The 27033-nt window shown below is 39.7% G+C and overlaps 1 protein-coding gene across 8 annotated transcripts in view; it reads right to left on the bottom strand.

The window, feature by feature from the left end:
- The window catches only part of SPATS2L (spermatogenesis associated serine rich 2 like), a 191302-nt gene that overhangs the window by 27655 nt on the left and 136614 nt on the right, over positions 1-27033 (bottom strand). For 7 of the 8 annotated variants that reach the window (XM_070800186.1, XM_019974579.2, XM_019974573.2 and 4 more), the window contains 2 exons: positions 15151-15357; positions 13656-13791 (listed from right to left, as the gene is read on the bottom strand). In XM_070800186.1, coding sequence (XP_070656287.1) covers positions 13656-13791; positions 15151-15357 — 343 coding nt within the window. The remainder of the gene's footprint in view (positions 1-13655; positions 13792-15150; positions 15358-27033) is intronic. The other variant, XM_070800204.1, reaches the window with a different exon arrangement.

Here is a 27033-nt window from a genome sequence, read left to right as displayed (position 1 = left end):
AATTCCAGGCCACTGTGGGGACTTCACTTTTCCCTAAGGGTCTCCCCTGTGTACCTGAGATGTCCATGTTAATATATGTCTGTTTGTTTTTCTCTTGTTAATCTGTCTTATATAACAGGGTCTCAATCAAGAACACAGAAGGGTAGAGGGTAAATATTCTTCCTCCCCTGCATGTCCATCCTGGCCCCTTCCTTGCCCTGACTGTTCTCACCACTCACCAGTTTCCACAACACCCCTTCATTCACTTCCCACGTGATCAGTTCCTCCTGCGTTATCCCAGAAATGGCTCTCCTAACCAGCTCCACCTGCCAGTGTGCCACTACAGCTCATCATCAAGGAGCCGGCTATGCTCATTTATTTAGCTTTCTGTTGGGATTCCTGAGTCTTTTACCTTCTACTCTGTCCACGTTTGCACCTCAGTTTCACAACAACCCGCGTTCTTATAATTGGAATTTTTTTTTCTGAATGCAGCAGTGATTTGACAATTGATCTAAAGATTTCTTGAATTCCAACGTATTGTGCAATAAACATACAAAACCCAACATGCATGTCTACAGCCTGTCAGCTGGGGTTGGGATGCAACTCTTTGAACAGCTGCCTAGAAATCGTGACTCTCAGGGAAATAAAGTAGAACATCTCTGAGCACAAATCGGAGTTAACACGTACGGCAGAGCCACACTGCTCTGGCGGCCAGTGAACACGGCAGCTGGGCTCCATTTGCCAATCAGGTTGAGGCCATTTTTTTCCCTTTTTTTTTAAATCAGAGGTAACATAACCTGTTAATGTTAATACCTCTTAGTCTGCATATTTTATATTGGAATTAGATAATGATTTAAATTACAGTTGATGAATATTTCACCACACCATCTGAGATGCATAGACATGTGCAGATGAAGCATAATGACTAACTCTCACCACAAAATCCTGGAGTTCCTTACACACAATAGTTAATTGAAAAATGAACAAATATGGACAGGGATTCCTTTTTTTTCTTGGAATTTAAGAAATGACATCAGAGTTGCAAAATCCTGCAAATTCTACAAATCCCACATCATCACATGCTTAATTAAAAAGTATCTACATTCCTTATATACTTCTATTTAGAATTTTACATCTGATTTGACTTAATAATATAATTTCTTATCTTTGCTGACTACTTCTTAGTTTTGTTTCTTTACATGGTGATCAGCATTCAGGGAAAGTAACTTATCTGTATTTCAGCTTCTATAGGTATAAATATGATATGACTTACTACCATCTCCTTTTTTAAAAAAATAAAAGAACAACAAAACTACATCTATGAAAAAGAAAGCAAACTTCTATCTGTGGTGTTGATTGTCTTACAGCACAAGGGTACCACTTAAGGAAGTAACATTCTTCATTTACTTTATTTTGTGCTAAGTCACTTCAGTCGTGTCTCACTCTTTTTGACCCCTGGACTGTAGCCCACCAGGCTCCTGTGTCCATGGGATTCTCCAGGCAAGAATATTGGAGTGGGTTGCCATTTCCTCCTCCAGGGGAATCTTCCCAACCCAGTAATCAAACACGTGTCTCCTGTGTCTCCTGCACTGCGTAGGCAGGTTTTTTTTACCACTAGCGCCACCTACAGCTCTCATTAAAAACAAAAAACTGGGAAATGTAGAAAGGAAGATAAAACAAATTTCAAAATAAAATCTCTGTCTCATACCCAAAATACAGCCAACCACTCTGAATACTGTTGCATTCCCCTCCAATTTGGGGGGAAGAGGGCATCTAGGCAGAAGCCATCATAGTGATGAATCACAGTTAACACATACTCATGAACAGAAACTAGAAGAGATTGACAGGGCCAGAAAAAGTCACAGAAATGCTGGCCTACTTCTGACCCAAGGCAGTCAGGCCTAGCCTCCACTGCTCTGGCCTCCTGAGGGCTCCTGCATCTTTTGACTCTTTTGTGAAGAGGAGAGAATGTGTACTTCTTGGTTTGGGCCAAAAAGCTCTCACCAGCCAGCATCTCCAGGCTCATCTGTTGCCCCTCATCTTCAGGACCTGCCCCAGCCAATGGCTTCCCAAATAGGGGCATAAAGAAAATAGTAAACTGCATGTACATACATTTTTAATTTTTTTTTTAAGCTGAGCTATGTGGCATGCAGGATCTTAATTCCCCAACCAGAGATCAAACCTGTGCCCCCTGCATTGGAAGTGCAGAGTCTTAACCACTAGACCACCAGGGAAGTCCCAGTGTTTACTTTTCATTCCAAAAAGTAGACTTTCCCAATCTTCAGTATACAGATTAACCATAGCACACATAAATTATTTATAAATAAATTTTTTGGTTTGAGAGGGATGTGCTCACAGTTCACTTCGATGGAGTGAGACCCAGGGCACACACTCCTCTCAAATCATGTTGTGGTCTCTCTTATTTTCTGGTTCCTTGTGTTATTTCTTCTGCATGGAATCCTTTTTCCCTCCCAGGATGACAAATTCCTAGTCTTCCTTCAAAGACCAGCTCAAATGTCACCTCTGTGGTCGACCCTTCCTTAACCAGGCGGTATTGATTTCTCCTCCTCCAGGCCCAGCTCCATTGCAGTACTTGCCTTTGTGCAGTTTCTACATTCACCCACTAGCCCTGGGGTTCTACTGTATCGGGTGGATGAATGAAGAGAAGGGAAGGGAAGGTAGAGAGAAGGCATGGCAAGACAGGAAAGGGAAAGGAGGCCTGATGTGACAACTGTGGCCATTCGGAATCAGAGGTTCCTTTGCCTTACATCTCTCTTTACCAGGGAGCAGACAGTAAAAAGCTATGATGAAATATCCATATCTTACAGCTGAAATCCAGTGTATGCTCAGTAAACTGAAAGGTGGAATGGATTCACTTCCTCCTAGTGTCTTGGTAGAGAGGAAAAGACATTTACTAAATGCTTACCTGAAAGAGAAGAGAACCAGTCTAGACTGAACCTCTATCATGGACCAGGCATGAAATTTTCTAGAATAATCTGCAGAGTGCATATCTTGTACATGAATCTTCATAAAACTCCAGAAAGAGACAGTAGCCCTGTTTCGCATCTGAGTAGAAGTTAGGAAACTCAACCATATTCGGTACTAGCATATGTGGAGAGGAGATTTAAATCCTATCCCGTGGAAATCCACACCTCATGCCTCCTAATTAAGTTGTTAATAAACCCAGGAAGATGTCACTTTTGTTCCAATATGGCCTATTAAGTACCAAAGGTAACAGTCACTGGAGCAATAATGTAACATACATGTAAGGAAATCTACTGTATTAGCTTCAGGTACAGCTTTTATATGATTTGTTGCTGTGCTAGACAATTAAGTGTCCCAAATTACTCCTTGGTCTCATTTGACTCTACACTCTCACTCTGTACTGGTCTAATAAATACAAATAAACTCCAAGATGTACTCTGAGACTGTGTCTAGGATATTCCACTTTTCAAACAATAATGTATTTTATATTTATCCTAATATATAGGAACAAATTTGTCTTATTTTCTCAGTGAAAATGGATTATATTTTAAATTTTTAAAAACACACACATACAAATGATACACATTCTCTTGGGATTGTATAGTTAGAACACTTTGCTTAATTCCTTTTTATATTTCCGTTCTATGATAAAAACTTAACGATTCCTATTGGGGAGCATGTTCTGAAGCTGATTTGACGGGCAGCCTTCATTTGCTGAAAAGATTCAGAAATCTTTTCAGATTTCAAGCTGAAATCAGAACCAACTTCTTATCCTCTAGCTCTTCTTCTGGGTTTATTATTCTGCAAGAAGGCTGCAGTGAAAGAAAGCTGACTTCCAGCTCTAAGTGTGCCGCTGACAAGACGTATGGAGGTAATCACACGTGGAGCTCACAAAGGCTATTAATACAAGGTGCTATTTATGCTGGTTTCCCGGGGACCGTATCCAAACTGAAAAGGCCAGTTCTGTACTTCTTGTATTTATCAGCCTGCTCTTCCTTCATGTCGACTGATTCACTCGGTCCTTGCAGTGGCCCTGGGGAAACATCTAACGCAGAGAAAAACCTTGGGGAGGAAAGAAAAGAGGAAAAGAGAAGCTTTCGCTTCCCAAGAGTGAGCTACCCCTATTTAGAATGACACATATTCACGAACAAGGCAAGATTTGAAATGCGCTGTGCCACGGGGACTTGCCATAGACACAAAGTCACAGGAACCTTGAGTTCCTCCATGGTATAAGGTATTTACCCTTTTCACAATTTCAGAAATGGATCCTGGAACTGATTTCTGTTTATTGGACTGGCGCCAAGTGAGGAAAAGGAGTCATTTTGGGCAGTTAGTCAGCTAGGCCAGTGACAGAAAAGCATACATACGGCTCTCTTGAGGCATAAATATATTTATTAGCTTCTTCTACTACTGTCTCAATATCCTTTGCAGGTGTATGCTCATCTCCATAATGTGCGTTCTTTTAATATGCTGGCATAATCTCCAATACTGAGTGTGGGGAGAAGGAATGGATTTGTCTAATTTCCACAGGATAACACAAGTCACTAGCAGGTAGGCACTTGGAAAAAACATCTGATGAGAAGGAAGGAGATTAGTCAGAAAGTCTTGTTTGGATAGGCTTTGCTCAATGAAAAGATTGTATTCCCTTGCAGGGCAGAAGGATGTAGAGACTTTGTATTAAACTTCTTGGAAAAAACATAAAATATGTAAACTCTTGGTTTTATCTGCATCATGTGTATAGGCTAAGGAGTTGGCAAAATCTAGCAATTATTTAACACGTTGTTGATATTTTAACAGGAAACCAAAGGCCTGTTAAAGTCCTCACGTGACAATACTAAGTGACTACAAAGGTTCCTAACGTCAGCCCTCTCTCCTATTGGTAATCCTGTGATGAACATCCTCTGTTGAAGGGCTCAGAGAAAAGCATCACTTTATTACTGACCAACACCCTGCCCTAGACACTCAATGCACTCAGAATGCTTCCTATTTCAGTCACACTGTTTTACAATGGAGTCTCAACTCATTACCCACACTGACATCCACATCCTCCACGTGACTGAACTCAAAAGCCAGATTTGCTTGCTGTCATAGCATCTATTCTGAGGCGCAGATCTGATTCTGGGACCTGTTTCACCTAATATATATTTCCCCTGTACTTTCCTATCAAAGTAGACAGAGTGCCTTAATTTCAATATTCTCCTAATTAAAAGAGGGTAATTCTCTTATAATTAACAGAGGGTCAACAAATACTTGCCCAACCACTACAGCACGGTAAGATTGCAAAAAGACCTTCTGTTGTCATTCAGTTTAAATAGCACAAGGGCAGGCCCACCTGAGGATGTCACTGGCACCAGAGTACTTGGATATATACCAACGTCTGTGTAGCCAGAAACACCAAGCAATACTGCTGCCTGGCTAAAGCCAGAGGAAAATAATACCTCCCCAGACAGACACTTAATGGAACAATTCCCTACTGTATATATCTTTACATGCCTCAGATCTTCATCTGAATCCGGGTCCCTGAATCAATAACTGCGTTATTTGGTTTTATTGCAAAATGAGAAAGAAAAAAAAAAAAGACTCAGCAGAGACAGCATGGTGAATGAAAGTGACTGTCTATCACCAGCTACAACTTTCAGTTCTTAATTTTTCCATTTTCTCCTAAGGACTGACTTGAATTCTATAATGAAAAATAGACAAAGAAGCAAAGTCCTCAGTTTTCTACACTTCAATGTAATTGTTTCTGCTGGTCTTATGGAAACAAAAATGTAATTTGACCTTTAAAATGTGTAGCAATAAGGTTTATGTTTCAGGAAGTATGGGAGAAATGCCTTCCTACTGCACTGCTGTGAAAAGAGAAGACACTATGGCTGCATTGGGGGGTATGTGAATGATTTGGGCATGGAAAGGAAATCTCCCTTCTCTCGTCTGCAGTGGTGGATTAGGAGGGCTGCTGGAGGAGGGGCAGACAGCTACTGGGTAGTGGGGTGGGGGCAAGTTGCAAAGGGAGGAATCTCCACCCTTCACTCAAGGAGCTGCAGCAGACCATGCAGAAGGACTGGTGCAATCTTCGTCTCCCTTTCCTCTCACTCAGGCTTTCTCAGCCTATTGACGTCTTGGACTAGATCGTTCTTTGGAGGGGGTGGGGTGGGGAAGGCTGTCCTGTGCATACTAGGATAAGTATTAATAGTGGCATCCTGATGTCTGCCTACTAGAGGCCAGTAACACTACCTCTCTGCAGCTGTGACAATTTAGAAATATTTCTAGACATGCCAACTGTCTCCCTGGGGGAAGGCAAATTCATCTGGTTGGGAACACTGCTCCAGCCCCAGACATATCACCCTCCTTTGCGGGACTCTCAATCCGTGGTTTTCAACCACAGATGCACAAGAGAATCACCAAGGGATCTTTAAAAACAAAAACCTTATTTCTGGGTTCACTTATGCCCAGTGAAATCAGCATCTCTGGGCCTGGTACCAAAGCAGAGGATGACCACGGAGCTCTAGAGTTTGTAATTATAGTGCATACACATATACTTTGGTACTGAGAGAAGTAAATATTAATTCTCAGGCATCATCTTTCAGTCAATGCTAAGTTATTCACAAAGATAACAAATAAAAAACCTAAAGGGCACAGAAATCTCGGCTTTTAGCACTGTATGGAGAGCCGGGTATTAGAAAAGGCAGCTAAAAGTTTGGGGAGTTCGAGCAGGGAGAGGGGAGGAAACAACCAAAGAATAAGAATCCTGTTATGTGATAAATCTGCAAAAGTGAAGACAAATGGTCTCATTTGGACTCAAGCTGAAGTAGTTCTAAGGCTGCCTGCTCCAAGAATTTGATGTTATTCAGGCACCCAAGAAGCAGCAAAGTGGGAATATGGGACAGACTGCTGCCTGGCTTGCTCTGAAATGCAACAGCCCCACTGACAATTTCTTCTTCGGGAGGCATTCTCAAGTTCATATCCCAGAAAAAGACACAACATTTAAAATGTCACAGTAGCGATATCTGGTCTGTGCATGGGGCCACCCTGCTGACCACCCTGGTGGTCTGTGTGTGGTTCTGCTTGGCTACCCACAGGGCTTTAGCAGCAGATAAAGAGCCCTCCTTCAGAGGGGGATTTGAGAGATGCACAAGATATACTTATCTCGAAGTGGCTTTCTCTTTAGCTGGCAATTCTCACATTTAGAGTCATTCTTTTGGCTGGAGGAGAGCTTGAACAGACTCTGTTAGCTGGTTAACATGCAAATCTGTCACTCTGGAGGGGGCGATGGGGTTGGGGGGAGGATCACATGGTCATCAAAATGATGAGATTACCAGTGACACAAAATGAGTTTCAGTCATTAAAAGGAAGAAAAGAAAAAGGAGACAGAGAGCCCATTACAAGGTCCTCCGGTGTAGTAGGGGCTTCCTGGGTGGCTCAGCAGTAAAGAATACACCTGCCAATGCAGGGGACCCAGGAGATAGAGGTTCAATCCCTGGGTTGGGAAGATGATCTGGAGGGAGGAAATGGCAACCTGCTTCAGCAAAATTCCATGGACAGAGGAGCCTGGTTGGCTACATTCAGGGAGGTGGGGTGTCACACAGTGGGGTCACACAGAGTTGTTCATGACTGAGCAACTGAACACGCAGGCATAATGTAGTGACTGGGGTCGCTGTGAGGAGCCCCTGGCCTGTAGGGGACAGTAGGAGGCTCACCTGCCCTTGCAGGGAGGGAGTGAACTCCAAGATGGAGGGAAAGCTGACAAAGAAAGGGAAGGTGGGCGAGGGCTTATGGTTGGGGGAGCTGGGAAACTTCTGACCTACTTCCAATTTCCTGGCACTGTTTCAAGAGAAAATAAACACAGGTCCAGGAACATGTCTGGCCACTTTATATAGGAGGCATGCTTTGACTGATTTCCCTTTCCTTTTTGAAAGCAAAGCGGCCTAAACATATTATTCCCTCCAGCCCCCATTCTCTGCAACCTGGTTACCCAGCACATACCCTAACCCTCTGGCTCCTTAACCATCTTCCGTTTTCTTTAGGAATGCTTTTAATTAGATGTTAAACTGATAATAGCACCTAACAATTTTTTTACAGCTCTATTTTGGAATCCTTTCTCCCCCACATATGGCAAAACTATCAAGTATTACTCTCCTTCCTCAATGTTTTTTGAATTTAATGTTTTATTGCTCATTTAAAGCCGTCAACATCAACTTGGCCATGCACACACAGATTTGTGAGAAGTTAGACTAGTCTGCACACAAAGCAATTAAACCTGGCAGCTATGATTCGAAAGATGAATATTTTCCAGTTGTGGTAGGGGGCCAATCATATAGGAAAGAAACCAGCTGCTTCATGTTAGTTCCTGATGTGACTTTTCACACAGACGCTCATGTTGCAGAATTTATTTTCTGTGAAGACATATTGAGAGGGTATTGTGTCATCTTTGTTCCCCCTCTTAAATCCCTAATTCTTTCTGGAAAAATGAGAAGGAGCCATGTAATGATCATTTAGCCCTGTGCAACTGTGTCCTGGTTAAGTGCCAACTCTGATATTATAAGTTAGCTACTTAATGGCTTTCTTCAGTAACATATTGAGCAAAACATTCTTCACAGCCAGATTGGGAAGGACAAGGATTTCCTTCATTTCGCTCAGACACCCTTCACTCAGTACTGAGCATGTGCAAACCACGGCTTTCTCCCAACCTCACACAATTCATTCCGGTGAATTCCAGCCTGGGGAGGAATTTAGTTACTTGGGATTCACCTCCTGAAGCTGGTGCTTTGGTAGCAAAGTGAATATGAAGGGTGGTTTTTCTTTTTTTAACTGTCTATTTATTTCTAAACTACACACAGCGCCTATTGAGAGCTTAGGTGAGAGAACAGGGTGGCCCCGAGGAAGCGCAGGAGAAGCTGCAGAGGGATGTACTCCACACCCCTGTTGCTTGTGCACCACGAGTCAACATCTGCCTCAGAACCGGCACTCCTGGAAATCTCCAGAGGGCTCCACATCCTCCAAATCTGGACACACTCTATGTGTGTCGCAACCCTGAGGTTTCCATCGTACTAAATGAATAGGGCTGCATTCAAAATTCTCTCTACTGCCTAGAGTTCGTGATTTCAGCACCACTAGGGAAGTTTCATTTTTTAAGCTTTTAAGCTGCTTTCTTCTATTTTGTGACCCACTATTTTTTCAAGAGCACCACAATCCTTAAGATCCAGCCTTTGCTCCTCAGAAAATGAGAGGCTTAATTCAAGCACATCGCCCTGTTGCCTGGGCAGCATACTTATTTTGAATAGAGGTCAAGTTTTTCCCTTTGGCATAAATGCATGTTTGTGGTTGTTAAAAAATACTTTAGTTTTACGTTCAAGTTAACATTTGTGTAATTATTTGGGGATTGTTTTGCTGAAGGGTTAGGTCAGAAAACAAGGGGTGGTGTTTTCCCCTTTCGCAGCAACACCATACAGGAAGTAGTTGGTCTAAATGTTCTCTTGTTCAGTTTGGAGGGAAAATGTCCTTTTGTCAAGGAGGTGACTTTTAAACAGCCGTATTGCTTTGGCAGAGCTCATTCAGAAGCCATCCTTCCCATCAGTATAAAACACGATGTGAATTACAAGCAAAGATACGCATCTTCCCTGGGTTCTGACTTTCCTGGCCCCACACTTCCTGCTCTTGAGGAGTAAAGCACTCAAAGAATCGGTTATAAATCTCAAGACGTCTCATGAGCCATGCGATGTTCATTTTACTAAGGAAATAAAAAAAGGACTCAGAGCAGCTGGAGGAGAGAGGTAATTTGAGGTCATTGCTACACTCTGTCGATTAGTGTGTGAGTCACTCAGAGGGAAGGTGTCACACGTGGGCCTCAGAGGAAGACTGTATTCTAAAATGCCGCACAAAGGAGAAGACAGAGTCATCTTCTGTGAGCAGCCTCCAGACAGAGGCTGGCAAACCACAACCCCCCCTGAGCCAGATTTGGCCCCTGCCTCTGCAGGCTCTCCAGCTGCTTCCACACCCCAACAGCAGCCCTGAGTAGGAGCACACAGACCTTACAGCCTGTAAAGCTTAAGGTTTTTAACCCGCCGGCACTTTACAGGTGACGTGTGCTGACTCTGGCTCCAGAGAACAGGTCTGGATGTTGCGTGTTCTTTTATTTATTTATTTTTGGCTGTGCTGGGTCTTGGCTGCTGCACACGGGTTTTCTCTAGTTACAGAGAGCCGGGGCTGCTCTCCAGTTTTGGTGTCCAGGCTTCTCACTGTGGTGGCTTCTCCTGTTGTGGAACAATGGCTCTAAGGTGCTTGGGCTCAGTAACTATGGCACTCTGGCCTTGTTGCTCTCCTGCATGTGGGATCTTCCTGGACCAGGGACTGAACCCATGTCCCCTGCATTGGCAGGTGGATTCTCAACTGCTGGAACACCAAGGAAGCCCCTGAGCATGCTTTTACATATTAGGGTAACTTGGAAAAGGTCAGTTTTCATTCCAACCCCAAAGAAAGGCAATGCCAAAGAATGCTCAAACTACCGCACAATTGCACTCATCTCACACACTAGTAAAGTAATGCTCAAAATTCTCCAAGCTAAGTTTCAGCAAGACGTGAACTGTGAACTTCCAGATGTTCAAGCTAGTTTTAGAAAAGGCAGAGGAACCAGAGATCAAATTGCCAACATCTGCTGGATCATGGAAAAAGCAAGAGAGTTCCAGAAAAACACCTATTTCTGCTTTATTGACTATGCTAAAGCCTTTGACTGTGTGGATCACAATAAACTGGAAAATTCTTCAAGAGATGGGAATACCAGACCACCTGACCTGCCTCTTGAGGAACCTATATGCAGGTCAGGAAGCAATAGTTAGAACTGGACATGGAAAAACAGACTGGTTCCAAATAGGAAAAGGAGTTTGTCAAGGCTGTATATGGTCACCCTGCTTATTTAACTTATATGCAGAGTACATCATGAGAAACACTGGGCTGGAAGAAGCACAAGCTGGAATCAAGATTGCTGGGAGAAATATCAATAACCTCAGATATGCAGATGACACCACCCTTATGGCAGAAAGTGAAGAAAAACTAAAGAGCCTCTTGATGAAAGTGAAAGAGGAGAGAGAAAAAGTTGGCTTAAAGCTCAACATTCAGAAAACGAAGATCATGGCATCCAGTTCCATCACTTCATGGCAAATAGATGGGGCAACAGTGGAAACAGTGTCAGACTTTATTTTTTTGGGCTCCAAAATCACTGCAGATGTTGACTGCAGCCATGAAATTAAAAGAGGCTTACTCCTTGGAAGAAAAGTTATGACCAACCTAGATAGCATATTCAAAAGCAGAGACATTACTTTGCCAACAAAGGTCCGTCTAGTCAAGGCTATGGTTTTTCCTGTGGTCACGTATGGATGTGAGAGTTGGACTGTGAAGAAGGCTGAGCGCCGAAGAATTGATGCTTTTGAACTGTGGTGTTGGAGAAGACTCCCGAGAGTCCCTTGGACTGCAAGGAGATCCAACCAGTCCATCCTAAAGGAGATCAGCCCTGGGTGTTCTTTGGAAGGAATGATACTAAAGCTGAAACTCCAGTACTTTGGCCACCTCATGCAAAGAGTTGACTCATTGGAAAAGACTCTGATGCTGGGAGGGATTGGGGGCAGGAGGAGAAGGGGACGACAGAGGATGAGATGGCTAGATGGTATCACTGACTTGATGGATGTGAGTCTGAGTGAACTCCGGGAGTTGGTGATAGACAGGGAGGTCTGGCATGCTGCGATTCATGGGGTCGCAAAGAGTCGGACACGACTGAGAGACTGAACTGAACTGAACTGACTGAAGGAAAAATTAAGGAGGAGAAGGGGACAACAGAAGATGAGATGGTTGGATGGCATCACCGACTCAATGGACATGGTTCTGGGTGGACTCCAGGAGTTGGTGATGGACAGGGAGGCCTGGCGTGCTGTGGTTCATGGGGTTGCAAAGAGTTGGACATGACTGAGTGACTGAACTGAACTGAACTGAAGGATAAATTGGAAAAGTCATGTAACTATAAAATTTAAAAATCAGTAATAATAATACTTTTTATTTGTATAGCATCTTTACCTTCTCCAAGTACTTTCAAACATATTCTTGGAGTTTGCTTTGAACAATTAGTGAGGTTATAATCTGATCAAACAGAGAAGTGTTCCACTGGGTGGAGGGTAAATGATTCCTCACTGAATGATAACTGAAGGAGATGGTTTGTTTTCAAGTCCCTGGTGATTGATGCACCCCTGGAATCTCACATTCTAAGTAGCAGATGCTTTAAAGTTTGAGACTTTTACATTAGGTTACTGATTGACATAATCCTTAGTTTTACACTATGCTACAGTCAGCAAAAAAGCACATCAGTGTCAAAGAAAGGACTTAAGAATGGGAAGAATATGCAGAAAGTGTGATCAAACTCTGGAATCATGAGAAGCCAATATAGGGATCATGTTATGTGAGCCTGGACATTGTGGACATGTGTTTTCTTTGTTCTAATTTTCCTCTTTAACACCATGATTTTTCTCCAGGGATCCAGGGTTCTTCACCTCTCAGTTCATGGAGTTCAGGTGGGGTTTTCCCCCCACCCTGCAAATGTCCCACCGCTAACTCTCTGGGCAGGCACATGACTCTGGCCTGGCTAGTGGGAAGACTGTCCCTGTAGCTACAGGGACTGGTTTATAGACAGATCTATGTCCCAACCCAGCCAATGGGCATTAGCCCTTTCGGACTTTTTTGTCAGAACTACTGGAAACGAAGTCTTCTCTCAGATCACAGGGCTAAAGATTGTGAAAGCTTGGAGCTGCCAGCGTGTCATCTTTGCTGCGACATGGAGACACTGTACCTAAGAGTGAAGTGAAGAATAAGCAGAACCAGGAGACTGTGGGGGACACTGGTCAAGGAAAGGAGGCAGAGAGAGAGAGAGAGAGGAATCTGAATCCTGCTAACATACTGGGCTTAGAACCAAATTTGCCTAAAGGAATTTCCTGGGATTTTCATGTGCATCAGTAATAAATCCTCTTTTCTCTTTAACTACTGTGATTTGAGGTTCTGTCACTTGAAACTGAAAGTGTCCTGATGGATACACTGAGAACATTTTTCTACTGATATTAACTTAATCTTTTTTACTAACAGGTATTTCACTCTGACTGTGGACATGAGCAAAAGTATAAGGCTGAAAGAAATGTCTTCCATCAAAATCCATTGCAGAGCAGGGCAGGGGCAGGACCAAAACCACACTGGCATACCATTTCTTAATTCCAGTCTTCAGGATACCAAGAATGGGGGTCTATCGCTAAGTTTACATAAGCTGTTTCTGAATTTTGTTAAGGGAGCTTTTCTTATTTTATGATGATATCAGGGTGGAAAATATTCTTTCTGAGTAAGCATTCATGATGTTAACCTTCCAGAGATTTGTCAAAAATATAGTTTTTGAAGTTTTGTCCTTTACTGAGGTTGTGTTCTACATCATTCATATACTTTTGACCCAACTTCAAACTCCAGCGAATAAGTCTATCAGGTTTCCCTTTATTTCAAATTTTCTCTTCTTTTCTATTCCCAAGATATGCATCTGTCAGCAGGGTTTAAGAAAATTCGCCAAAGTGTTGTTCTGTGATGTTTATGTATTAAATAAACATTTTCCATCTGATGCTTTTACCTATAGGAACAGCTCAAGTGCCATAAATTGATAGTTTCTAAGTGAAATTACTCACCAGTTGTGTAATTCAGCAAAGGCAGCTTTGATCTTCTTCACGGAGCTATCTACTTCTTCCTTGATCATGACACGGTATCTAGTCAGAGACACAGTACAGCGTTGCAAATCCTTCACCGATTTCTCAATATTTGGGCCTGAAATTAATGTCAAGAAAGAACATGTTAAAGTGAACACTTTATTTTTTTTATTTCTGAGCTAAACAACAATGACAAAGGCAACTATATCCCCTTCCAATAAAAAGGGATCTTCTTTTGTTTTTCAATGAAAAAAAAAGTTCCATTAAGAGGATGTTTATAATCCCAATTTTTTAAAATCCAGAGTGGGTGGTTTGTGCGGTCCCTGAGAAGCTGTGATCTCACCAGTGGGCTCTCTGGCTGGGCCATTTTGGGCACATGTGTCTCCTTTACCCTTTGCAAAGAGGCTCAGATCATTATGTTCTATTACAAACTGGGGATTCTTAGAATCTGATACGTCTAAAGACCATTTGTGCTGCTGGCTCTCTCTATAAACACCATTCTGTGTGGTTTAAAGCCAGCAGGGCTTTTGGAAGAGGAAAATGACATAGAGGTTGGGAGAGGTACAAATGAACTCGAGAGAGGACAGAGCATCCATGCCAGGTACCCTGGCTCTGGCCCCATCAGTCCTGAGCCAGGCCTGTAATTATACCAGCAGTACTTAAAGCAGCTCTGTGGGTGCCAATCTTGCCTGATTTCCTGAAACTGTCACCAGGGTTTACAGATAGTGCAGAGCAAATAGGCAAATTGTACTTATCCCAACAAGGGCATGGTTTCTTAGAAAAAAGAAATCTCTCTCAAGAAAAGTGAGAAGGTATAATCAAACCCAAGCCAAGGAAATCAGATACAACTGAGGCCTGAATGAGAATATTATTTAAATCCTCTGGTAATCAGAAAGGAAGTGATTTAGCCCCTTTCATGTTTAATACTAGTTATGCATAAAGTATCAATATATCAAAGTTCAAAATGTAATCAAAATATAGTGTGTCCAATATAAAACCCTCTTTCAGTGTCTTTTGTCTGAAAGTTCTAACACAGAACTGAATTTACATGAGGAACATCATATCAGAAGACATGGTTGGCCTCTAAACTCATCTTCAGTCAATGCAAATTCATAACCTGTATATCAGGGAAACATTCAACATTTACATGGCTAAAGAGGCTCCTGCATTAACATTTGCTTTATAGGATGTTAGGGTACCAAGTGTTTGAGGTGCAAATTTATCCATGCCTAGAAAGAGAAGAATGGCCACAGAGAGGCAGACAAAGGGGATATAATTCCACTTAAACATTCAAGACCTTTGATTAACAATGGAGGAATCATATCTGGTTTTCAATCTATGTGGCTCACAGAAAGAAATGCAATTTCAGGTCTAACTCTCTTCACTAAGCAGTATCTTTTGGAAAGTTCTGTCATTCAGATACTTCTCTGTGTGTGCAAAATATGTTGAATCATTTGTGCAAAAGAAATCACTTTACCTCTTTTCTTTGCCAACTCATCTGGCTTTATTTCAAGATGAGCTGCAGGGGCATTGGACTTAACAGGAGATGTTTTTGTCTTAGGCTTGCTTGGGTTACAAGGCTGCTCAGCTGACCACTGTAGGCCATCTGACCTCTCTGGTGTTCCATGTATAGGTTTGGGGTTCCCATCTAAGGACAGTTTCTGTTGCAGTGGTCTGTTGCCTTCTGTAAGAAAACACCAAATAATGACTGTGAAGTGATAAACTAAAAACACTGACGATCAGGTGATGGGGATGCCACAATTTTGGGTTTTGTTAACATGTTGGCAATAGTTCCTTTCACTGCAAACAGTCAAGAAACTGTTTTAATAGACTCCCCAGAAGATGAAAGGATATACTAGAAAGAGCCTTGTACTTGGAGTTAGAAGACCTGAGTGGGTGTTTTGACTCTAGTAATTACTTACAGAGTGACCCCAGGCAAGCCACTTATCTCTGAGTCTTAGTTTCCTCACCCATAACTACCCAGGAAGATCCTTAGGAGCCTTATATGCATGAACAGTTCCCCCACTATTCAGTAAAGGCTTAGATGTCTTTAAGTATGATTTCAAATTGAGGCTATAAAAACACAGCCCTCCCATCTCCAAGTGCTACATCAATGTCTTGTGGTATTTTATTCGGAATTAATGAAGGCAGAAGAGGAGCTAGGGCAAGAATGAAGTGACAACAGGTTCTATGATCATTTCATCTAATTTATGGAAGGATTAAATCAGGAAACATCATCACAATAACTCAACTATATTTAAAATCTAGAGAGTCAGATTCCCTCTGGAGCTTTAACAGATGTGGCAATAAATTAGCAGCACGTTGCTTTCGGCATCTTTTAAAGGTAGCTTCCTATTTAGTTATGGCTGGAGTGGATTAAATGGCACCTTAGTGGCCTGAAAAGGAAATGTATCACACTTAACATCTCACTCACAACCAGAGAGAGCTCTGGGTATGAGAAAAAGGGAAGCCAGCCTGCTTTTGCAGGTCAGGTTCTTGGAGAAAGTTGGGTGTAATGGAAAGAGTGTGGGTTTGGCACTTCTGACCATCCTGATGTCTGGATTACCCTGTATGAATGAGTCCATTTCTCTGGCCAACTACGGCTCATACCCAAACTGAGCACAACATCATCACTATGAAGCCCGGCCTCTGTCTCACCTCTCTCTACTTCCTGGTATAACCTGGTGCATTAAATTCAACACAAGGTTCTCATGTCTGCTCCTTCCCTGCAGAGGCTAAGATGCCCTTAAAGGCAGATGCAAAATCTGATTCGTTTTTGAAGCTCCAGTACTTGTGTCTAGCTCAATAGCTATCTGTAGGATTGTGACTGAATTAAAATACTCTTAAAATGATTTCATAGGAAAAAAAAAAAGAAACAAAGAATACCTTTCCTGACACTGTCACAAGCATTATAGAGAACACACTTGGAAAGTACAAAAGAATAGGATTTGGTCCGAGTCAGTTTGGTTTTAGACGTTTGCCCATTTATGATGGGTAAATCTGATTTTAGTTGAAGCCATCATTTATTACCTATATATCAAAAAGGCACAGCCTATGCTTTATAGGCTGAATACTGAGTGCCTCTTAAAATTTACTTAAAAGGAAATTACAGCACACAGTGGAATGTTCAGCCCAGGTGGTGAACAAAGTAATTAAGTACTGAAAACATCATTTCCTCCAGTAATAAAACAGATTTAAATGATAGTATACAATTTTATCTTTAGTCATACTAAAGTTTGGAACTTTACTGCAGGGGCAGTGGTTGTCAAACTTTAGTGTGCATGACTTTTCCCCTAGTACTTATTGCAAATGCAAATTCCCTGACACCACCTGCAGAAATTTCGATTCAGAAGTGGATCCAGGATTCAGCTTCCAGGTGTTTCTGTTGGGGTGGAGTTGGATGGTACCTGGGTAGTACCCTCACCAGGAGAAACTCTACTGTGAAAGATGAAAAACTAATTTTTTGATGACTGTATAAATGTTTTGTTAAAAGTGAGTAAGTATAGGCTGGTTCCAACTCTCTCTAAATCACAGTTGAGATTCAGGTTTGATGAAATTCAATAAATTAAGACTCTAAAATACAGTTCATTGTGCATAGTGTAGTAAATTACTGTTATTCTTGAAAATAAAGGGGATTTCCATTATAGCCTAGTGGAAATAATGACCTTAGAACAGAAGAAAGAAATTATTTTGTTGAATGCAAAAGCATTTTAAATGGGAAGACCAGCATGCAAATGAGTTTGGGATTATTAACCTAGAGCTGAATATATTTTGTGCATCAAAGAACTGATATGAGGGCTACTGGTTCATTTCATCATTCATCTAACAAGTATTTATTGAGAAATTTGAGTAGTAGTATTGTTTTTAGGACCTGAAAGCTGTCTCAATGGTGGGGTCATTGAATGATGGAAAGATCTGAGTTCTCAAAGACTGCTGCTGCTGCTGCTGCTAAGTCGCTTCAGTCATGTCCGACTCTGTGCGACCCCATAGACGGCAGCCCACCAGGCTCCCCTGTCCCTGGGATTCTCCAGACAAGAACACTGGAATGGGTTGCCATTGCCTTCTCCAATGCATGAAAGTGAAAAGTGAAAGTGAAGTTGCTCAGTCGCGTCCGACTCTTTGCAACCCCATGGACTGCAGCCTACCAGGCTCCTCCATCCATGGGATTTTCCAGGCAAGAGTACTGGAGTGGGTTGCCATTGCCTTCTCCATCTCAAAGACTACTTGCGTATATTTGCACACTGGTGGTACAATTTGTCTCCAAATATAGTAAAACTCTAGGATTCTTTCAGATGAAAACTGGTGAATTGGTGGAGGGTTACAGAACTATTGACTATAACAGAATTAGTTCATTCTGACCACAGGTCCTTATATTTCTAGCAATAGAATAAAAAGAGTCCTTTCCTGGAAACAGTGATTTTCCTCTAACATTATGAGCTAGAAATACCATCAGTTTTCCACCTTTCAGAAATCTACTTGTAAACTTTATTATTTTAATTAGAAATTTTTACTTATGTATTTTTGGCTGCACCGAATCTTAGTTGTGGCACATGGGCTTTGTAGTTGTGGTGCATTGCCCCATAGCATGTGGGATCTTAATTCCCTGACCAGCGATTGAACCTGTGTTGCCTACAGTGGAAGGCAGATGCTGAACCACAGGTTCACCAGGGAAGTCCCTCCACTTGTAATCTTCAGTAGACTATAGCTGACTTGGAGTTGAATCATATCACTCTCCAATAAGGTAGCCACTAGCCACATAAGGCTACTGAACACTTGAAACATGGCTTGTCTGAATCGAGTTGGCTCTAAGTGTAAATTACACACTGAAATGTGAAGACTTAAAAAAGGAGAATTAAAAATATTCCTTTGATCAATAAAAAATATTGATCACATGTCAATATGATTGTCAACATAATTTAGATAGAATATATTACTCAATTTAATTCACCTGTTTATTTTTACTTTTTAAATGTGTCTACTAGACAATTTAAAATTACATATACAGCTCATACTATTTTTCTATTGAAGAGCCCTAATACAAACCAAAAGAAGCATGAAATTTGTTGGCCTACAATCTATAGTCATTACAAATTTATATTCTAGACTAAGAGTATTGATTTTAGTGAAACCTTAAAATATCCTCTTCAATTTCTACATGAGAAAAGTGGAGACAGTGATGTATGTCTTGTTCATCATTATATGCTTGGCGCCTTGTGGGTACATGATGAATACTGAATGGATGGGTGAATGAATGAATCAGTATTCCTTTCATACTTTGCATGCCTGGGGCCTTTCCAATTATAGGGAGCCTAGTTTGATATGAGTCTCTGGCTATGTCTTTATCCAATATTCATCAAATACTTGAACCAAAGTAGCTACTTCTTGGAAAGAAAAGTTATCTTTGGAAACACCCAATCTGCCCAGATTTCAATAAAAATTATATTTGAATTTAATCCTTGTCCATGTGTCTAAAAAATTGCTCCTAGAAGCTTATGTGTTTTTGAATCTATTACTTGAGGCTTCCTCTTATTAAAATTACTTATCAAATCCCAACATAGATGTTATATAGCTTTCTGAGTATGGATCTGATTTCTGATTCAATTTAACTCAACAGGCCTGTATAGAATGACCACTATGTGCTTGCCCTGGCTAATTCGCAGGAGTTAAATGGGACATAGTCTTTCTGCCTTTAACAACTAGTACGTAAAATGCGAAAAAAGAATATAAGACTCCAGCATGATAAATCTGAGTTGACCTTTCTCCACTAAACTATTTTGGCACCTCAGTTGAAAATTTGTTGACTGTATCTGTGTGTTCTATTGCTGAACTCTATTCTATTCCACAGATCTAATTGTTTCTCCTCACCCTGATACCACACTATCTCATTTACTAATTACTATATAACGAGTCTTAATATTAAATAATGAATGTCCTTCAATTTTACTCTTCTTTTCCAAGATTGCTTCAAGATCTTAGGTCCTTTGCATTTCAATATAAATTTAACAATGAACTTGTATATTTCTTTTCAAAAAAATCTGATGGGATGTTAACTGCATTTGCATTCAGTGTATAAATCAATTTGGAGATAACTGGTATCTTAGTGATATTGCATCTTTTGAGTACTGGACATTATATATCTCCCCATTTCTTTAGGTTTTCTTTTATTTGTTGCATCATTTTACAGCTTTCAGTGTCTTGTGCATCTTTAGTTTTTATTCCTAGGACATCAACCCTGAATACTCTTTGCAATGACTGATGCTGAAGCTGAAGCACCAATACTTTGTCCACCTGATGCGAACTGCCGACTCATTGGAAAAGACCCTGATGCTGGAAATGATTGAAGGCAGAAGAAGAAGAGGGCAACAGAGGATGAGATGGTTGGATGGCATCACCAACTCAATGGACATGAACTTGGGCAAACTCTGGGAGATGGTGAAGGACAGGATGCTGAAGACTGGAGTGCTGCAGTCCATGGGGTGGAAAAGAGTTGGTCACAACTTGGTGACTGAACAAAAATTTTAGATGACATGCAAAATGTCATTGTATATATAGTAATTTTTTAAAACTTCCTTTCCCAATTGCTGGTTGCTAGAATACAGAAATACAAATTAGCTTTTTATATATTGAACTTGAACCTAAAACACCTTGCTGATTTCCTTGTTAGTTTTTTGTTTTGTAGCTTTCTTGTAATTTTCTATATGGGCAATAATGATATCTGTAAATGAAGAGTAATTTCTGTCTTTCCAATTTTTCCTTGCCTTATTGGACTGGCTAGGAATTCTAGGACAATGTAGAACAATTACTCTTGCATTGTTCTTGATTTTAGGAAAACTACATTCAATATTTTATTATCAAGTATTATATTGGCTATACAGTATAATTTTCATATGTTTATCAGTTAGTTTTCTTATATACTGGGAGTTTTTATTTTATCAAGTGATTTAAGATGATCATGCTGTTATTTTCTTTGATTTTATTACAACATTGGTTGCTTTTTAAATGTTAAACCAATGCTGCATTCCTGGAAAAAACTACTTTGGTTATAGTGTATTAACTTTTTAATATATTGTCCTTACTTTGGTTTGCTAATATTTTGTTGAGGATTTTGCTCTTTTATTTATGAGCAATGTGGTTCCGAGGCTTTTCCTGTAATAATTTTTGTCAGGTTTTGATAAGGCTATGCTGGCCTCATTAAATGAGTTGAAAAGTGCTGACTTCCTTCTATTCCTAAACTATTTCAGGAAATAAAGATTTGTTTAAGACTGCTATTATTTTTTCTTAAATTAAGAGTTCACTGGTGAAGCCACCTCAGCCTGGAATTTTAATTACCAATTGCTTTGATGGATTTAGAGCTATTTCTATTTTCCATTTCTTCTCATGTGCATTTTAGTGATTCATATTTTTAAAGAAATTTGTTCACTTCCCTTTTGGCATAAAATTCTTTTATACTATCCTGTTGTTAGTCTTTAAATAAATAAATGTGGGATCAGGATCGATTTCATTACTGATACTGGTAACTGAGTTACTGTATTTTCATTATGGTGCAGTTCAAATGATTTTCTAGTATCTCTTGTGAATTTTTTTTCCTTTGATCAATGGAGTATTTATTTTTGTTTATTTATTTTGGTTGTGCTGCATGGCTTGAGGGATCTTAGTTCTCTAACCAGGGATTGAACCCAGGTCCTCAGCAGTGAAACCACAGAGTCCCAACCACTGGACTGCCAGGAAATATCCCATCAATGAATTATTTAGAAGGTTCATTAATTTCTAAATTTTTGGAAGTTTTCTAGATATCTTATTGCTATTAAATGTTATTTTACTTCTATTTTTGGTCAAAGAACATAATCTAAAGATTTTAATACTTAAATTTTTTGAAACTTATTTTATGGTCTAGCAATTGGTCTATTTTGGTGAAAATGCCATGTGTCCTTCAAGTTGTTAGGTGTAGTGTTCTACAAATGTCAATTAGGTCAGGTTGGTTGACAATACTATTTAAATATTCAACATTCTGAAAGATTTTTCATATACTTGCTCTATCAGTTACTAATAAAATGGTGATAAAACCCAAGCTCCTCCGTCCATGGGATTCTCCAGGCAAGAATACTGGAGTGGGTTGCCATTTCCTTCTCCAGGGGATCTTCCTGACCCAGGGATCAAACCCAGGTCTCCCGCATTAGAGGCAGACACTTTAACCTCTGAGCCACCAGAGAAGCCTGATAAAACCCATAACTATTGTGAATTTGGCCGGTCTCTGTCTTCATGTGTAAAGTGTATTTCTTTAATCAGCATATAATTGAGTCTTGTTACTGGTCTTACTACCCAGTCTGTCAATCTCTGCTATTTAATTAGAGTCTTTTGTCCATCTCCATTTAATATAATTATTGGTATTACTGGGTTATGTTTACCATTTTGAGTTGTGTTTATTCTTTATTTCTTTGATTTTTTCCTTACTTCTTTTAGGTGAAATGGTTTTCAAGAAATTGTTAATCTTATCTTTTTTGTGATACCTCTTCATTCTTTGCTTTTAGAGGTTGTTCCAAGGATTATAGTACGTATCATTAATTTATCATAGTGTCCTTTGAATCAATATTATACTGTTTCATGTATAATGTAACAATCATACAATAATAAATAAATAATTACACATACCCACTTCTATCAACTGTATACTTATAGCCATATATTTTACCTCTATGTTTGTTCTGAACCTCACAATACATTGTTATTATTTTTGCTTTAAGCAGTCAATTGATTTTCAAAAAAAAACAAAGAGGGGAAAAAAAAAACATTTTTATTTCTATCCATATATTTACCATTTTCAGTGTTTTTCATTTCTTCCAGCAGATTCAAATTTCAATCTAGTATCATTTACTTTCAACCTAAAGAATATCCTTTGGCTTGTTTTGTAGTGCAACTCTGTTGGTGAAAAATTCTTTCCATTTTTGTTTATCTTAAAATATCTTGACTTTATCTTCCTTTTTGAAGGATATTTTCTCTAGATATATATATAATTCCATACTGGCAGTTATTCCTATTATAGATTTCATTCTGGAGTTTGCTGACCCATATCATTTCTGATGAGAAGTTAACCTTTACTCTTCTTGTTGTCTCCTGTTTGTTATGTGTCTTTTATCCTTTGACTTTGACTTAAACTTTATCTTCATTTCTGATTTTCAGTAGTTTGACTGTGACACGCTTTGGTGTGATTTTCTATCATTTACCCTGCTTGGATTTTGCTGAGCTTTTTGGATATGTGGGTTGTTGTTTCATGTTAAATTTGGAAAAACTGTGGGCATTGTTTCTTCATATGTCCCCCTGTTTCTCCATTCTCTCCTTTTTTCTCCTGAGATTCCAATTACATATCTATGAGAATGCTTGATATTGTCCCTTGAGTGACCGAGGCTCTGCTTTTGTTGTCATTTTGTTTTCTCTTTTCTTCAGTTTGGATAATTTCTTTTGACCTGTCTTCACGTTCACCGATCCTTTAGTCTTTATTGTCCAAATTTCTGCCAAAAGCATCTGATGACTTCCAAAAAACTTCAAATACTGTACTTATTAGTTCCAGGGTTGTCATTTCATTCTTTCCATCTCTCCTGAAATTCTCCTCCCTTCACCTACTAAGTCCACTTTTTTGGGAAAAATTTAAAACATATTGATAATCCTTGTCTGCTGATTTCAACATCTGGGTTGTCTATGGGTCTGCTTCTAATGACTAATCTTTCTCTTCACTAAAGGTCATATTTTCTTCTTGCAATGTCTAGCAATATAGTAATACTTTAAACTGGATACTGAATATTGCGGATGACACTTTGAGAAACACTGGGTTTTGTTATTTTCTTGTGAAGAATTTTGTATTTTATTTTAACGGTCATTAAAATACTAGCGTATCACTTTCTGCTCTCCCTACTCCCACCCCTCCTTTTTTACCTTGAAGGCAAACGTTAGACATCTTATAAAACAAACTGGAATGGAATTAGGTACGGGGATAGTGGACTGTTCCTTAAAATATCTTTATTTAATTACCCTGCTTTATACCTCTCTTTCTAAGCTTGTCCCCCATCCTAAAGGCTGACTCTAGATCTAGAGTTTCCCCATTTTCTGCCAGGCAGTCAGCATCCTTCCTGCCAAAGCTCCCTCCCTCTGAAGTCTATGCTGCAGCTTCCCATACTCTGCTTCATCAGTCAATCCTTTTCCATCTACTTTTCTTCCTCTAGAAACTGAGGCTGTCTTTTCCCTTTCCTTCATCATTGTGGATTTCTGTATTTAAAAATTCCTTTACTATAATTTAGTAGGGTCTGTGATGAAGAAGACACAAATTCTTGCCTTTATTTTTCTTAAAAAATTATTGATATGCTTTGCCAAATTATTTTCTAGTCACGTAGATCCACTGACACTCAACTGTAGTGGACGTAATTGTACTTACACTTAACTCTTGTCAATACTGAGAACTATCCATTTTCCAGTTACTAAATCTTAGTATCTACTTACATATTGGACTTGTCCTTGATTTATTTTACAGAGTAAAACATGAACAGTGGTGGTTGTTTTCTATTAACAATATCAAAGAAAACAAATCTTCCTTTGGGGAGAAATATATGAACTTAGAGCCAAAGATTTTTATAATATATGTACAACTATGTATGTGTTCAGATTTGAAAGTCTCTGAAGACTCCCTTGTCTCTTTAGCTTTTTGGTGAAAGCCTTTTATACTTAAAGGTAGACTGAAGGAAGTATACACGGTATTCAAGTCTAAATTTAAAGGATGTATTAAGGGACTTCCCTGATGGTCCAATGACTAAGACTCCTTGCTTCCAGTGCAGGAGACATGGGTTCAATCCCTAGTGGGGAAACTAGATCCAACATGCTGAAACTAAGACCCAGCACAGTTAAAAAAATAAAAATACATATTAAAGGATATATTTATTATAGAGTAGTTCTAAAATAATTATTTTAACTCACTGAGTTAAGATGACTTCATAGTCCCCTATACAAATGTAATTTCAGTAAATCACACCATCTCATGATGATTAACTTAGTATTGTAAGTGGTCCTATCAAGAAAAAAACTTTGATAAAAAATAATTTTGCTATTATAAAATAATGCCTAAAATTTCTAATGTCTGTGTTACTTAAAGCATTACCATTCTCTTAAAAGTACTTATGTGAATACAACAGTGTTTTCTGATAACCAATAATAAAGTAATTTTTTGTTTTTTGACCACTGATCTTAATGTTCTTAAATATTCACTAAAGAAGAGATGCAAATGGAAATTAAACATTGCAAAATTCTCCATTTTCCTACTAATCAGTTTTACAAATAAAACAATGAGATTAGTGCAATCTTTTTGGACAGCGATATATTAAAAATTTTAAAAATACTCATACCCTTTGAATCCAATAATTCCACTTCTAAGAAAGTATGTCAAGAAGATGATTGTTCATAAAGATTTATATACAAAAAATGTTCATTATAGCATTGTTTATAATAGCAAGTGGAAACAATGCATATGGACAATAGTTTGGAAATAATTAAACTAAATGGCAAATTCATAAAAACACAGCAGAGCTATTAAGGTCAAGTTTTTAAAGAACAAAATGATATGAGGTAATGTTTATAATGTCATGTTAAGTAAAAAGCAAGATACAAAAGTTCACACACTACATAACATTTGTAAAAATGACCCCTATATATCTATAAATCTAAAACATTCTGAAATGAAATTCCACAGTGGTTGTTTCTAGGAGGTAGGCTTTTCCCCTCTAAACCTTACTGTATTTTTCACATCTCTTCAATTAATATAAATGTCTTTTAAAATCAGGAATACAAAATCCACAATTATCTTTAAAAAGCAGCATAGGAACTTATAGGCAAGAATACTGGAGTGGGTTGCCATGCCCTCCTCCAGGAGATCTTTCCGACCCAGGGATTGAACCCAAGTCTCCCACATTGCAGACACAGTCTTTACCATCTGAGCCACCAGGGAAGCCCCAAATTAACCTATACATATCCATTTATTTATTATTAATAACTCAATACAAATCATGAAAAAGGCTTGAGTGCTTATTATGTCCAGTTATTGTTCTAGACACCAAAACCATAACAGTGGTAAAAGACAGCTGTGGTTTCCATCTCATAGAACTTGCAGCCTCAGAGGAAGACACATAAACCACACCACCACACAAACAAAAGTAGAATTACAACTGTGATAAGTTTTATGGAAAAAAAAAGTACATAGTCCTGAAACCTACAATTGGCATGCATTTGGCTTAGGGATATCAAGAATGAATTCTCCACAGAAGAAAAAACTAAGCTCACCTGAAATCACATAAAAGACTAATCAGATGAAGAGGGAAGAAAACTGCATTCCAGGCAGAGAGTGTTTGAAGCAGTTATCAAATTATTATCTCTTGACTATAAATCTACCCTTGTTTGCCCTACTTTGTGATAACTGGCAGTGGACCCTGTAAACAATTTTCTTTCGCCAATTGGTAGATTGTTAGCTTTGTTAGTAGAGGGCAACAAAGAGTCCCCTGCAAGGTGATGAGGGCAGAAGTACACTTCTGGTTTTGGTCCATCATTATTATTATTCCCTACAGGAGCCAGCAGCCATGCAGAGGAGTTCCAGGTGCACGCTCATGCCATGTTCCCTGACTCCCCCCAGTGGCAATGGCTTTGAGCAGTTCCAGTCCATCTACACTCTCCAGAAATGGCAGGCTTCTTCTATAGAACAGCTCGGCCCAGGCCTTATGCCAAGATCTTTTGTCACCACAAGGCTTCGAGCATGTTCCTCTGGTAGTCATGACTATTTACTGGAAGGACTGATGCTGAAGCTTGAGCTTCAAAACTTTGGCCACCGGATGCAAAGAGCCAACTCATTGGAAAAGACCCTGATGCTAGGAAAGATGGAGGGCAGGAGGAGAAGGGGATGACAGAGGATGAGATGGTTGGGTGGTATCACCGACTCATGAGTTTGAGCAAACTCGGGGAGACAGTGAAGGACACGGAAGCCTGGCATGTTGCAGTCCATGGTGGTGCAAAGAGTCAGACACGACTGAGCGACCGAACAACAAACAACTGGTAGCCACACAGTTTATTTGATGAGGTCAGAATCTAGTTTTAGACTAGGGGAATCTCCCAGTCCTACTTCCTTTATTGTCCAGGCTTCTTGGAAATAGTAACTGTTCTCTTGACAAGCCTAGACCCCTGAGAGTCCTCACTTACCCATTTAGTAGTTAGCCACCTCCTACTGTTTTAGTTAGCAGTTCTTGCTATTACATTCCACCCATTCAAATGTCCAGTGTGGCTTCTGTCTCCTGACTTAAACCTGACTGATGTACACAGCCCCTATGTGGGACTAAGA

The sequence above is a fragment of the Bos indicus genome, chromosome 2 (genome assembly GCF_029378745.1).
Source record: "Bos indicus isolate NIAB-ARS_2022 breed Sahiwal x Tharparkar chromosome 2, NIAB-ARS_B.indTharparkar_mat_pri_1.0, whole genome shotgun sequence".
In the NCBI taxonomy this organism is placed as follows: domain Eukaryota; kingdom Metazoa; phylum Chordata; class Mammalia; order Artiodactyla; family Bovidae; genus Bos; species Bos indicus.
The sequence above is the reverse complement of the archived record's forward strand: the minus strand, read 5'-3'. Positions and strand labels throughout refer to the sequence as shown.